The sequence below is a fragment of the Embiotoca jacksoni genome, unplaced genomic scaffold, assembly GCF_022577435.1.
Source record: "Embiotoca jacksoni isolate LCO1_2020_lvr unplaced genomic scaffold, fEmbJac1.0.p SCAF_14, whole genome shotgun sequence".
In the NCBI taxonomy this organism is placed as follows: domain Eukaryota; kingdom Metazoa; phylum Chordata; class Actinopteri; family Embiotocidae; genus Embiotoca; species Embiotoca jacksoni.
In genome coordinates this window covers 1,335,001-1,348,881 of record NW_027185274.1, presented here as the reverse complement: position 1 = coordinate 1,348,881, position 13,881 = coordinate 1,335,001, and the positions used below count along the sequence as shown (strand labels likewise).

Below are 13,881 nucleotides of genomic sequence, written 5' to 3'. Positions count from 1 at the left end.
ATCTTTATTCCATTTCATTGTCTTCGTTCATATTCGTGTTTTTGTTTTTTAATCTATTTTATTTTTACTCTAGCTTTCATTTCATGCTATTTCTCTTACTGTCATTTCAGCTTTTATTTCTTTTACACTTTAATCTCTATCTTCTTGCGTGTATTGGTCTCAGATAGTTTTATGTATTTATTTGAGCCTACACCCGTCTGTCTTTTTATCAGCCTGTCAATCATTTATTAGGCACTTTGAACCTGTATGAAAAGTTATATATAAATGTTTCATTCATTGATCAACGCTAAACCAAAAAAAGACAAAGACACGAAGTAAAACCACTGTTTTGTTGACTTTTATTCATATATATATAAATATATACATATATATATTTATATATATATTTATATACTCATGTGTTTGACTGCCGCTGTTAAAAAGTGTGACTCCTCACATCATCACCTGTAAGCATAAATAATAACTTTTTTTTCTCTCTTGAAACCTGTTAAATAAACCAACTGAAAACAGTTATGGGTCATTTTCAGCACCATTGAATAGTACATTCTCTATATTGCATCAGGATATAAAAATATACAGATATAGTGTTCTGTTTTTTTTTTTTCTTCTTTAAAACATTCTTTCCGTGTTGTTCAATGGCATGAAACAAGAGAGGAAGAAAAGACCCCATATCGACGATGAGGATTGTTACCGTTATTCTCGTCTATGTTATTAATCCTTAGCAGATCCGTACTGGATGGTCCGTTCATCCATTCCCAGCACTTTTAGAACATCAGTAGCAGCCACACGTGGGAGAAACAAATTAAATAAAACACGAGTTCGAGGGTTGACCTCTGAGACGTGTAACGCTCACAGTGTCTCCGGCCCTCCCAACCCCGTCCGGAGAAACGAGGAGAGGCGAAGAAGATGGAGACGCGGGAGTGTTGGAGTGCAGTGGAAGGGAAAGCCGTGAAACGCAGCGAGCGGGCCCGGTGGAGCTCTCCGTAACCATGACGACCCTGTTACAGTCACACTCTCAGCACAGTTTATCCACAGTCCAAAGTGGCCATGATGCTCGTGGTGCTTCGCTAATAACATCGTGGCTGCCCCCCCTCCCCCCTCCCCCAGAAAAACAACCAAAACATCAACAAAAAAACAAAAACAACAACATAAATTCAAAGCAGCAAAAGTCCCCCAAAAAAAATGCAACAAGTCGGTTTTAATGTTTCGAGGCAAACGAGGAGACGGAGAGCAGAAGAAGGAAGCGAAGGCGCGGTCGGGGTGAGAGTTCGGTTTGCAGTGCATAGAGAGGGACGTCTGAGATGGAGACGGATTCACCTGGTTGGTCGCTCAGATGGGATTATTGCCCTGCGTCGCTTCACACACACACACACACACACACACACACACACACACACGCACACACGCACACACACACACACACAATAAACACACTCCTCCACCCAGAGAGAGAGAGAGAGAGAGAGAGAGAGAGAGAGAGAGAGAGAGAGAGAGCAGGGCTGGTTGATGAAGTTCTTGTGGGTTCCAGAGTCCCCCCCCCCCCCCCCCCTCCCTCTGCAGAGAGACATGCAGCCTCCGGAGCTGCTGGGGGGCTTTGTGTGTGTGTGTGTGTGTGTGTGTGTGTGTGTGTGTGTGATATATATGTCCAAACACAAGTCCAGAACAGGCCGGGCTCCGACGTCCATCCTGTGTGTGTGTGTACATCCTGTGTCCGTCTGTCCGTCCGTCCGTCCGAGTGGTGCGGCGGTCCGCCGTCCTCCAGGCGGCTTCACATGCGTGAGGACGAAGCCAGCTCGTAGAACAAGACGTAGGCGTCGCTGCTGCGCACTTGGCTGGAGGACATTGGCGTTACTCTGGAAACAAAGAGAGACGTAGACTTTAACGATCATTCCCGTCACTTTATCCAACATACATGTAAACTTCTGTTTCTGTTTCACTCCCCCTGCTGGCAGACTGGAGGTGCACACCCCAAAGTGTATTTATATATTTTTGTGTATATAGTTTGTGTGTGTATTCATTCATTGGTCTTTATGTTTATACTTTTTCTGAAAATGTATTTTTATCTATCTTATTTTGAGTCTATGCGTATTTAGAAATGTGTTCTTGTTGTGAGCTTCCTAACCGTGTGTCCATGCTGCTGTGACGACTAAAGGTCCCCGCTGAGGGATCAATAAAGTCTTATCTTATTTTATCTTTGACGGAAGCCGCTCGGAGGTGAACAGAGCAGATCGGCCGGGCAGGAAGTCAGTTGAGAAAATACATCAAAACACGGTCGACTTTCAAAATAAAACACCCGCGTGTAAACTGGTCACTACGCCACCGTCCACCTTCTGATTTTGGACAAGTAATGCTTTCGCCTTCCGCTACAGACACGGTACGTGAAATAGTTACGCAATAAATTACGCAAAGAAATTTCCCCTCGGGGATTAATAAAGTGAAATAAAAAAAAATAATAAAAAAATAATAATAATAAAAAAAAAAAATAGGAGGATTCATGCTTTTAATGACTGAAACAGAGCAGCTGTATTAACTTTGTCGGCAGGCTGCAGCACAAAGAAGGAAACGACAACGATAAACAGAAAGCGGACCAAAAAAATGAAGCTGTTTAACGACGATAGAAGAACAGAAATGAAGGAAACACGACCAGATCAGGAATAAGGTGAAGCGCGACGTGACGGATCCATGTTCAGTGGAATATACAGGTAAGGTAGGTAGGTAGTTACTTTATTAATCCCCAAGGGGAAATTTTAAGCTGGTTATTTACAAAATAAGATGATGAAATCACTTTTCATGTCAGCAGCTCTTCGTGAATTTTGACATGATTGTTTCTATTATTTCCATTTGAATTAATATGTTGAGTTTTTGCCTCAAGGACTCCCGTCATCCTTTTAGTCAGTTAGCACGTCCCACATGAATCCTACACGACAAGTCATGATGATAGTACGCTGGTTTAGCACAAATAAAACCAGCAGAAGCATCTCCCTCCATTTCTTGTGTCCCATTTCCATCAACAGCTGTGAATCCCCTTCATAGCGTGACACACTAAACACTGCTCGGTGCGTGATGTGGATGTGGGTCACACTCGGCGAGTTCCCCGGCAGCTCAGTCCGAGACCCAGTTTTCACTCTTTCCACTTTAGTGAAGCTGTGACGGAAACGTCGTTGAGCAGCAGCTCCGAGCGGTTCCTGAATCTACGTCGGGTGGTTACGAGACCGAAGAAGATCCTCTTACATCATTTCAAAAAGGGATTTATGGTCATTTACTGTTCTCCCAGTGGACCAGATATTAAAGAGCCAGTCGTGTTGACTCCCGCTGTGTGTGTGTGTGTGTGTGTGTGTGTGTGTGTGTGTGTGTGTGTGTGTGTGTGTGTGTGTGTGTGTGTGTGTGTGTGTGTGTGTGTGTGTGCGTTTCCATCAACTCAATCATGTCAGTGCATCTGTTTGTAACTGTGTGTGTATACACAGTTATATATATACACATGTTTGTTATTACTGGGAATCTCACGGACACCGAAAACACTGAATCCAGCTTGTGTTGAGATTTCAGAAGGTTTCAGTGTATCATGCGTGTTAGGCTGTAACACACACACACACACACACACACACACACACACACACACACACACACACACCCAGGAGAACTCGTGGTGTGTGCAATCATGTGGTAAACATGCTCTGTGAGCAGTCGTGTCTTGTGTTCGTTCGTGTCTGGTTAACGCACGAGGCCGGTCATGTTGAGAAAGCGAGCGGGATGTTACGAACGACGCTGCGAACGACTGCAGCGGAGCGGGAAAACCCGGAGGAGCGGCCGGAAGCTCACGAGGCGGCCGACGAGACGAAGGAGCAGCGGAGGAATATCTGTCAGCCCTCCTGATGATCTTTTTAACCGGTCACGGTGACTTGGTGACAGACCGTACTATTACGAGGTCCAAAGACTCATCATGAACGTTACGCTCCCATATGTAGCTAATATGAAAGTAATAAAAGGTTTAAAAATATTTCCTCAGCTGATTGTGTCACACAACTCCCATAATCTTCTTCATGAATGGAAACGAGAACAAATTGGAAGGTCCGTCTTTTATATATTCTGAGACTGCTGCTGTCATGAGAACGGAGAGCAGCGGGAAGCTGAAGTTTTGGAGGAAGTATTAAAGACACTGAATCCTTCAGAAACCCCGAGACGATGAAGCGGTGAGCCGGGCGAGGTGTCCGAGTGGCGTTCACTTCTCGTGAGGAGCAGAACTGAACCCGGTTAAAGACCGAAGAAGGTACTTCAAGACGGGAGCGCAACCAGGCGGGTTTACGTGAAGCTTGGCGGGTTTGATGCGCCGGAGTCAAGACGGTCAACGGTGAGTTCTGCTGTGACGCGTGATGTCACTTCGGTTCTCCGGCGTGACGCTTTAGTATCTCGCCGAGCGACAACACGCTCGTTGCCATCGTCCTCGTTGGATTTGGTTTCCTGCGACTTCTTTGTGTTCCCCGACGATTTTGACGCAAAATCCGATGAGCGCTCTGCTCAGGTTTCAGGTGAAATCACAAAAACGGGTGTGACTCGGGTGTTGATCGCGTAAGGTGGTGAAGCAATATCGCACTCGAGCGTGTGCCTTCACGCGATTGTTGGCACGACAGTGATTCGGTCAGGGCCGAGGCTAATATTGCGATTATACAACAAGTTACCATCTAAATAAAACATGTAATCGAAATGTATTCATATCATTGGGCCATTCGCTCTCAAAATGTAAAACCTTTTGTGAGCCGGAGCTCCGTCTCCATGGCAATACATGAGGTGTGACTAACAACTGGAAAAACTACCAGTCGCGTCAGTAGAAGCGAATGTAACGCATGCAATGTTTACCACCCCGGGAAGTAGTCCGACCCTTAGCAACAACCCTAGCAACAGACGGTTTCTAGTCTGTTTTCATGATTTCTAGAGATCGTTTCTTAAACTGACTAAACAGCACAGAAACACTAAACTGCTCAGCTCGCTCAGTCTCGAGATATCCGCTGAGAAAAGATATCTATATACTCATGTATTTTTTATATTTTAGCACCGTGTCGTGTTAAAACCAAACCGGTCAAGCATGGTGTTACGGTACGGGTGCTCAGAGCGACAAAAATGGATCAAAAGAGACCCGATTTCGCCAAATGGGTCACAAATATTAGGCCTATGACACGTAAACATTATGACATTATAGTGCATATTATTTGAAATTCAATTCCAATTCTATATTCCCACTGAGAAGGCGGAGTGATATTTCCAGTGGTGAGCAGGTTGTGATGTCACGGTGATTTGAGTACGTTCCAAATGTACCGTTGACCAATCAGATCTCTGGGTCGGAGCTACTTGTTGTGTGATCTGGAACACTTACTCACTTGTAGCTTCCCGCCCTTCTCTCGGTTTCTCTCCTCACACTCAGTTCATACCCAACAGGAGCAGTCTCACTACGTTTATAAGACGACGTGACTGAAGCGTGATCTCTGACAAACCTACCTGGAGTCATTGAACGTGTACCATTCTCCCGAGTTGGGATTGCGACAGTAGGCTGTGTAGTGACCGCCCATCGTGGTGCCTGAGTGGTTGGACACTGCATACAGGTTGTACACTGCATTCACTGCCAAGGGACGGAAACAGAAGTTAATCCTCACACGTTGAAATGAGCTGCTGACGTCAGAATGTAACAAATATCTGCTTTATTCTCCAGAACTATGTGTATTTGTCTTCAATATCTAAAACCACCAACTCATGAAATCTGTTCTGTCGTGTGGTGATCGTGTCGCTCGGCACTCACTGCTGTTTTCAGAGGCAAACTCCCGCAGGTCCAGATCCTTCATGGGGAAGTTAACAAAGGTTGACAGTTTGCTGGTTCTTCGTGCCTCAGAGAAGCGTTTCAGGTCTGGAGAGGGGGCGGAGTCAAGGAACACCTGCTTCGTTATAAGTACAACACGTGAGGGTGACACAACTGTGTGCGGTGATTTTCTCTGAATTATCCTCAGTCATCGCAGGATCACAGACAACCGAGGCTTCATAATAACACGCCCATCACCTCTTTGATTTGACAAATCAATGAGCGGTTTTGATCGTTTGTGAGTGTCGGCGTTGATTACAGCTGATTATACTTCAATACACAAACGTTTTCTGACTGTGTGTCTGAGGTGTCTGCCGGTAATTACTCAGGGAACTTTTATATAAATAAATAGCTGTGATACAAGTCCTTAATGAATCCATTATTATATATGGATCTTTGTGTGATGCAGCATTTCAATAAATGTGAAGCAGTGATTCAGCATCATGTTCCCGCTGCAGATGTGTAACGTTGCACGTCGGTGCGACACGCTGGCGTCCGGAGGAAAAGGATACGCAGCACTAAGATCTTGGGGAACTTCTGTATCGTGAACTTCTTGGTGCATCTCCTCCTGGCTTTACACCTGTAACACGTCTTGAGGAGCAGAAAACACACAGACACTGTTTCAATCCAGCAAAAATATGAAGCATAATACACACGTACTGCTCTACAGAAGGCAAAACGCAGAAAGGACTCATCAGTTCTAACTTCTATCTGCCTTTTTGTTATAAAAACAATATTCTGCGGAGGAAATGAGCAGGTTTAAAAAAAAAAAAAAAAAAAAAAATTCAAACTGTTAACAACCCGGGGTGTGTACTTTGTGTGTGTAGTTGCCGCATCGTGTCTTTGTGTTGCTGCAGGCAGCAGTAACTGCACACTGGTTTGTTAATGTGTGAGCTCACTTCCACTCACTGCCAGAGGGAGACAGTAAACTACCCAGCTGGAGTCGGAGGGCCGCAGCACATCGCTGCAGCTAAAACTAAAGCTGAGTTTAGTCACTGATTTTTCCCTAACAGTTATCTGGAAATGAAATACATCCATGTTGACGTGCTGATCAGTTTTTTTTAGTACAAAGAATTCAATAATTAACATGCTGTTTAAGCTACATTTAAAACACTAAAATGTAATAAATATAAGTGGCACATTAACTGTGGATTTCAGTGAATTAATAGTTCTGGACTGTAAATAATAATCGGATTAAAGTTACTATTCTTAGACAAACTAGTTGAATGGATCAGAAAGCTTGTTCGTACGAACTGCGGGTAGTTATACAAAGGCAGAGTGCACAGTCAGCACTTTTCTATTGGAACGACTAAAATAAATTACAATCTTTTTTTCTGTGTTACAGTTTTTAATCCATCCTGAAAACATGAAACCTGTTTGTTTTTTTCTCAGCTTCCCTGCGTCTGTAGATCCTGTGTGCTGCTACTCTGTAATCAAAGGATTTCTACGTGTTGTACTTATAGACCTCATTTTAAAACATACCAAGCGCATTTTAAGTAACTGAACAGGCAGAATGTCATCCGGAAATTATTAAATAAAATGAAATGTAATGACTAAGGATGATACAATATATTGTACAGTATCTACCAGAAAGGTACAAATTCTTTCCTGTTAAATGAATCTGGATGGAGGGTCGCAGACCAAAAAAATACAAGTTTATGTTATGTAATATTCAATTTTATTAACCCTTTAAAAACACACCTATTTTTTAGGCCTCTGCTTGAAAATTGCAAAAAGAGTATATCTCTGCAACCACAATAAAAAATGATTAAAAAAAAATATTTTTAATAATAAAGGGAACACCTGTGGGATTTGTTCAGATGTGTAAATATCAGTATATATGTCAACATTTTAATAATAGTTTAGTCTCTGGCCCCCAATTGGGGGCTTAAAGGGTTAAAATGTCATATACTTTACAGAAAATTTCAGAATAATTAAAACGCTACTCGTCAATCTGCGTGACAGTAAATACATTATTTTGCAAAAATAATTTTCTACATTTTCAGTGTGAGACACACTGACGGCCCATACGAGAGATGATACCGTACTCGTAGAGAAGACGAAGGCCAATGTTATTTAATAGGCAGCAGTGTGCCGTATTTTAATGTAAACTTATTTTATGTATTTTTTAGCTGCACAAAATTGTCCATTTGTACTTATTATCATCATCTTGATGATGAACATTAGAACAAACGGACTCCACAGAGGACGTCGTCGACCTACCGGCTTCTCGTCCCCGTCGAGGACGTCTTCTTTGGTGAAGAGCCGCATGCAGTCCATCAGACTCACCTCACCGTAGCCCTTCTGAGCACAAACATAGATGCATTGACATTAGCACGCACACAGGACACACACACACACACACACACACACACACACACACACACACACACACACACACACACACACAAAGCAAAGCACAAATAGAGACAGGAAAGAAACCAGAGAGCTCATGTTAAGAGCTGTGGACACAGAAATGACAATTCTGACTTCAAATCATCAGGAGACAGTGAAGGTACACACACACACACACGCACGCACACACACTCACTCACACACACACACACCGCACACACACACGCACACACACACACACTCACTCACGCACGCATGCACACTCACACACACAAGTCTCTTCTGAATTGCTAAGAGTGCTGACATTTGTGTCCGCTGACCTTCTGGGACGTGTTACACAAGGATGACCAACATTCACCTGTGTGCGTGTGTGTGCGTGTGTGTGTGTGTGTGTGTGTGTGTGTGTGTGTGTGTGTGTGTGTGTGTGTGTGTGTGTGTGTGTGTGTGTGTGCGTGTTGTCTAACCTTGGCGATGGGTAGAGAGAGATCCCAGAAGGGGTCGAAGACGGTGGAGCAGAAACCACAATGGCTGCAGGTCAGCGAGCTCTTCAGCTGCCCCACAAACACGTCTGGGCGAGCAGCAGATACAGAAACACGACACACAGACGGATCAACACAAGCTTCCTGTTCTGGTTTCTTTCTCTTTAAATGCATTTTGTCTATTTCATATTTTGTAGAATTTTCTCAAGCAAACATTTTTTTTGTAGTCTGCTAAAGATGAATTTTCACGTGTCCATTTCAACTTCCACTCACCGACTATCTTACTGTCTTCTCTCTCCAGGTATTTACTCCACATCTTCCTCCCTTTCTCCTCGTCCCTGAGCGGAGAGCACAGGACACAAATTAATGTTGAAGCTTTATTTACCCGTTAAGTTGCCGCTCGCTGAGGAAGCTTTGAAGTTAAAGTCCCAGGAAGACAGTGTGAGTTTGTAATTACTGACGGGTCAGCGCTGGTTATGAAGTTGCTGGCCGACCGTGAGGAAAACTCAGCCGTTCGGATACAGTCGGAGGTTTGATCATGTAACAGACAATGGACCTGACCTACTTTATTCTTAACATCTAGGTGGCAGGAAACCATGGAAGGGGATTAAAAAGACACTTTATAGACACACGTTCTGCCCTGAAACACTTCGCCAAGCTGGAAATAAATCAGGTTTTCTGCATTGTTCTGAATATTTTAGGCGCAGCGAAGCTGCTTTTGAGGGTAATGCTGAAAGTTGCAGAGATTAACTCTGACCCTCAAACAAGCCATGGTTAGATAACTGATAATTATATCCAAGAAGAACTGGAGCATTAAGCTCAGCTGGGCTGCAGAGAGGCAACAAGTGGACGTGGGAGGTGAGACTGTCGCACGCAGCCTTATATTAAAGCTTAATGATGAAGCCTCAGTGATTCATGTTGTCTTGGTCTGGGGCTTGTTTACATACTGTGCACCTTACATCACCTACACAAGGAGTCTACGGTGGCCCTCGTGTGTTTCCATTAGTTCACGTGTGTAATTGTGCCGAGTGGTTACTAATTGGAAAAAAAAATGCAGTAAAATTCAAAACATATTCCATTTCTAAAACTCCCCAGTATTGCGCAACCTAACTCTCCAGTTTCCACTTTTGTACGTAGAGACGAAGGAAGTCAGCTGATCCCAGGCGGAGTGGTGTTCCCGTGTAGGAAGGTGTTAGTGCACTCTGTCTGTCAGTCTGATTACTTACGGCAGGTGGTCGAAGTCCTCGGCGGTGCCTCTCGGCCTGACGGTGACCCGGTTCACCTCGTTGTGCAGCCCGTCCAGGAGGAAGCGCAGGAACTCCTGAGCGTCCTGTTGGCTGCAGACAGACAGAACATCAGTCGGACCGATTGGAGTCGCAATATTCTCCGACAAAAACAAAGCTGGGCTCTCCAAAATAAAGTAGAAAAAAAAGAAAAGAAGACAGAAAGGGGCGTAACAAAGCTTACTTGTATCCCACAAATCTGGGAGCGTATCTCTGGATCTGAGTTTTGAATTCGGACGGGCTGACCGCCTCGCTGCTGGACGACGTCCACATGGTCTGGATCAGCTTGGCAAATTCTACCAAACGCACAAACGCTCAAGTTACGCGCACGGCAGGACATGAAACGCACCGTTCGCAGCTCATTTTTACACGAACGCCGAAAACACCTCAAAAAACCTCTCGGAGCGTCTCCGGACACCCGAGAGAGGTTTTCCTGACGCGCGTTCTTGGGAGATGCAAAAATGGAGCCGCGAGGTAAAGAGGGAGCGACAGCTGTGACGAGTGTTTGCGTCTCTCACCTTCCATGAGGGCTGTGTTGGTGCGGCTGTTGTTGTTAAGGTCTCTGCGGTGCGAGTTGTGCAGGCAGTAGTCTCGCAGGCTGTGTGTGTTGCTGAGACACTGCAGGATGCTGTTCATGAAACACTGCGAGGGAGAAACAGCACAGAACAACCGGGGTTTACTTACTGATGAAACGGACTCCTTCACTGATACAGAAAAAAAAGAAAAGAAATAACAGTCGTCTCATGAGTTGTTATTTTTGCATTCAGTCTGACTTTAATCATTCGTTGTTTTTTATTTGCTGTAATGAGGACAAAATCCATCTGGACTATAAGCACACCAGTCTCTGTTAAATCTGCTTGTCACCATGGCGATAGCATACTCTCTATAGATGAAGCCAGCCAATTAAAGTAATAGTTTAACATAAGCTTATTGATCAAAAGTAACATCAGAAAATGAACACTGTCGTAAATATATAAATATGAATCTACAGCCAGCAGCTGGTTAGCATTAAAAAAAAAAAAAACTGACACAGGAGCAAAGAGCTAGCCTGTCAAAAGGTAACAAATACCACAATATCCAAATATCTAAAGCTATTTGATTGTCACGTTATTGGGCTGGTTGATGCATCGATATTTGATCATATTATGATATGAGACTAGATATTGTCTTAGATTTTGGGTACTGTAATGTTGTGATATAAGTGTTGTATTTTCCTGGTTTTAAAGGCTGCATTACACTAAAGTGATGTCATTTTCTGAACTATTTATACGTTTAACTATATAGTCATTATATCCGCATTACTGAGGATTATTTATCAAAAATATTGATATCAAGGTATGTGGTCAAAACTATGGTGACATTAGACTCACCCAGCCCTACGCTGTGTCCTGTTTGTTTAATACACACAGTAAAAAATGGTTTTACTGGAGGTTATAGCTACAATTATTTCTTGGCTCAGCAGAGCAACTTTTTGAAATCTTAGCTGGTTGCCTGGCAACCCCACAGTGAGGACCAGACTCCAAGAAATGATCACAAAAGGCCCAAGAAGCATCCCTGCGTGCACAGCATGTGTTGCTTTTGCCCCCGTTTCCATTCTGTATGCTAAACTACGCTAACCGGCCGCTGCCTCTGTGTAAATATGAGGTTCAATAAGACGGCAAACAAGAGCATTTCCCAGAAACCTTTTCCCCCTCAGTGTGAGAAATGGAGGTCTGCAGTCATGTGATGCATGTTAATGCTGACACTCACACATTATGTGACCGTGTTTTTCTTTTCACCGCAGATTTTTAGCTATTTGTCCTGGACGAATTTTTAAAGGCCTCCAAAAGCAAAAAAAAAAAGAGAGAGAACCCCGGTGTGAGGACGTCAACACGGCAGCACTGTTTGTGTGGACACGACTCGCGTCACGTGTCCACAGGAGACACGTGCGATGTGGTAAAGATCAAACCGGTCGGAGAGGAAAGGAACGAGTCCTCCCTGGTACATAGCTCAGAGCTGTGATTAGGTTTCTGTATATACACACACACACACACTCACACACACACACACTCACACTACACTCTCCGTTTATTTTGGGAGCCGTCCTCCTGCCTGTTGCCTGGCAGACATCGTGGCTCGACCACCGCTCTTGCGTGGTCGGATATCAACAAACTGCTGTCAGCGTAACGGGAGCCGGAGAGCCGCCGCCAATCAGTTGAGAATAAGATGACGGCACTTCAAGACGTTTTGGCTCCAGTCAGACGTGAATTAAGACACAGTGTGTGTGTGTGTGTGTGTGTGTGTGCGGCTGCTGTACTTACAGTGTTTCCTAAGTTCTTCAGTCCCACCAGGCCTTGGGCACTCTTTGAATTCTGAAAGACAAGAGGAGCAACATGTAGGTCAAAGTTCAGCTCATCGTCTTCTTATTACACCGGTGGTGACTGCTGTATATTCAGTATTTGACACCACCTAAGATTGAAGACATGTCCACTGGTCCGTAACGAGGTCTCACAACCATCACCGACACTGAAAGTGCTTAAACGTCCAGAGTTGGGTTTTTATCCCAGAGACACGGCGTCATGTTACGTTTCTTTAACTTCGATCGTTACGTTTCTTTAACTTCGATCGTTACGTTTCTTTAACTTCGATCTCCGTGTGTCTTCTAGTTCTTTGTGTCCTGTGTTTTTTCTCTGAATTGATACACAGAGAAGTATAACGTATTTTTCTGGACTGAAATACACAAAAGCTCAAAGAGAAGCCTTTTTTTTTTTTTGCATTATTTCTCTCATTACTGATTTCCTACATATCCCACAATGCTTCTCTGGACAAACCTCAGACGGCCAATAGAAGCGTCTTCACATTATCTGTGGCCGGAGGGTGTTTCATCAAGGTAAAGTTATGGCAAGACATTTTCTAACTTTTACAACATATACACCGTTTTGTTAATTTTAACCAAAAAATGAAGAGTAAATAAAACAAATGAGAAATCACACAAGCGATAATCTGTCTATTACTGACGCCGCTGACATTCATCAGTGTGCTTCCCCTGAATAAAGGAGGCTTGTGATGCACATCGCCAACAGCTGTTTTCTGACAGCGAAGACATGTTTTCAGGCTGAGTTTGTACTTTCATTATATCTGCAGGAATCTAGAGGATCAGCGTAAAAGCCACGTGTGACAGAGATGTGATCTGACGTCAGTCTGCAGCTGAACGAGCGCGTTGTGTCCGTCGAGGAATGACCGACGGGAGTTTATTTTTTTCTGGTGAGCATTATCTTCAGAGCGGAACTTGTCTTTGTTATCTCGCTGTCAGTTCCTCTCCTGGTAATCGCTCCCAGATGGCAGAGATCCGATCGACGACGGGAGGCAACGCAGCGCTGCTCTACCTTCACGACGCCACTTTACACCGCAGCCTTTGGCCAATTCTCGTGATTATCGTGATTTCAAATTCTCCAAACGGTAAGAGATTCTTGGGAGAACTTATGTCATCGCTCGCTGCAGTTCAATTTCATTACATAAGTTGAGTGGTTATGTAATTGAGTGGCTGGAGGAAGAACTAACAAAGAACACGGGGGCGGATAAGGAATGCACTGGTGGCCTTGAAGCAGCAGACTGATTCTGCTTCAGAAAAAGGAACTCATTCGACTCCACATTGGATCCAGCAGCATCAACAGAGTCGGGTCACACGGATCCTGTTTTTAGGGTGACTTAAATTAGCTGCGTTTTAATAAAGAAAGTACGGCGCAGCAAAAATAATCACCGAAGCGGGTTCAACTTTATGCACACACACAAAACAAACCTAAGTGTGTTGATTTGAGCTTTTCAGGGCGACCGTGCGGAGCCAACCACAACACCAGTCACCTGATCCCACCGCCGGGGGACGTTTATCTCCCCCACGTGCCTCCTGTTACTCTCACCTGTGAGCAGGACCACCATGAAA

General features: G+C 44.1%; 1 protein-coding gene across 8 annotated transcripts in view; it reads right to left on the bottom strand.

Moving 5' to 3' along the window:
• Window positions 1–321: 321 nt before the first annotated feature.
• Window positions 322–13,881, bottom strand: part of LOC138196982 (ubiquitin carboxyl-terminal hydrolase 2-like) — a 53,433-nt gene continuing 39,873 nt past the window's right edge. For 6 of the 8 annotated variants that reach the window (XM_069147398.1, XM_069147399.1, XM_069147401.1 and 3 more), the window contains 11 exons: window positions 12,263–12,313; window positions 10,481–10,604; window positions 10,147–10,258; window positions 9,906–10,016; window positions 8,953–9,017; window positions 8,665–8,768; window positions 8,069–8,149; window positions 6,358–6,436; window positions 5,789–5,893; window positions 5,491–5,611; window positions 322–1,853 (listed from right to left, as the gene is read on the bottom strand). In XM_069147398.1, the coding sequence (XP_069003499.1) occupies window positions 1,769–1,853; window positions 5,491–5,611; window positions 5,789–5,893; window positions 6,358–6,436; window positions 8,069–8,149; window positions 8,665–8,768; window positions 8,953–9,017; window positions 9,906–10,016; window positions 10,147–10,258; window positions 10,481–10,604; window positions 12,263–12,313 (1,038 nt within the window). In that variant the 3' untranslated portion in view covers window positions 322–1,768. The remainder of the gene's footprint in view (window positions 1,854–5,490; window positions 5,612–5,788; window positions 5,894–6,357; window positions 6,437–8,068; window positions 8,150–8,664; window positions 8,769–8,952; window positions 9,018–9,905; window positions 10,017–10,146; window positions 10,259–10,480; window positions 10,605–12,262; window positions 12,314–13,881) is intronic. The other 2 variants (XM_069147403.1, XM_069147405.1) reach the window with 1 other exon arrangement.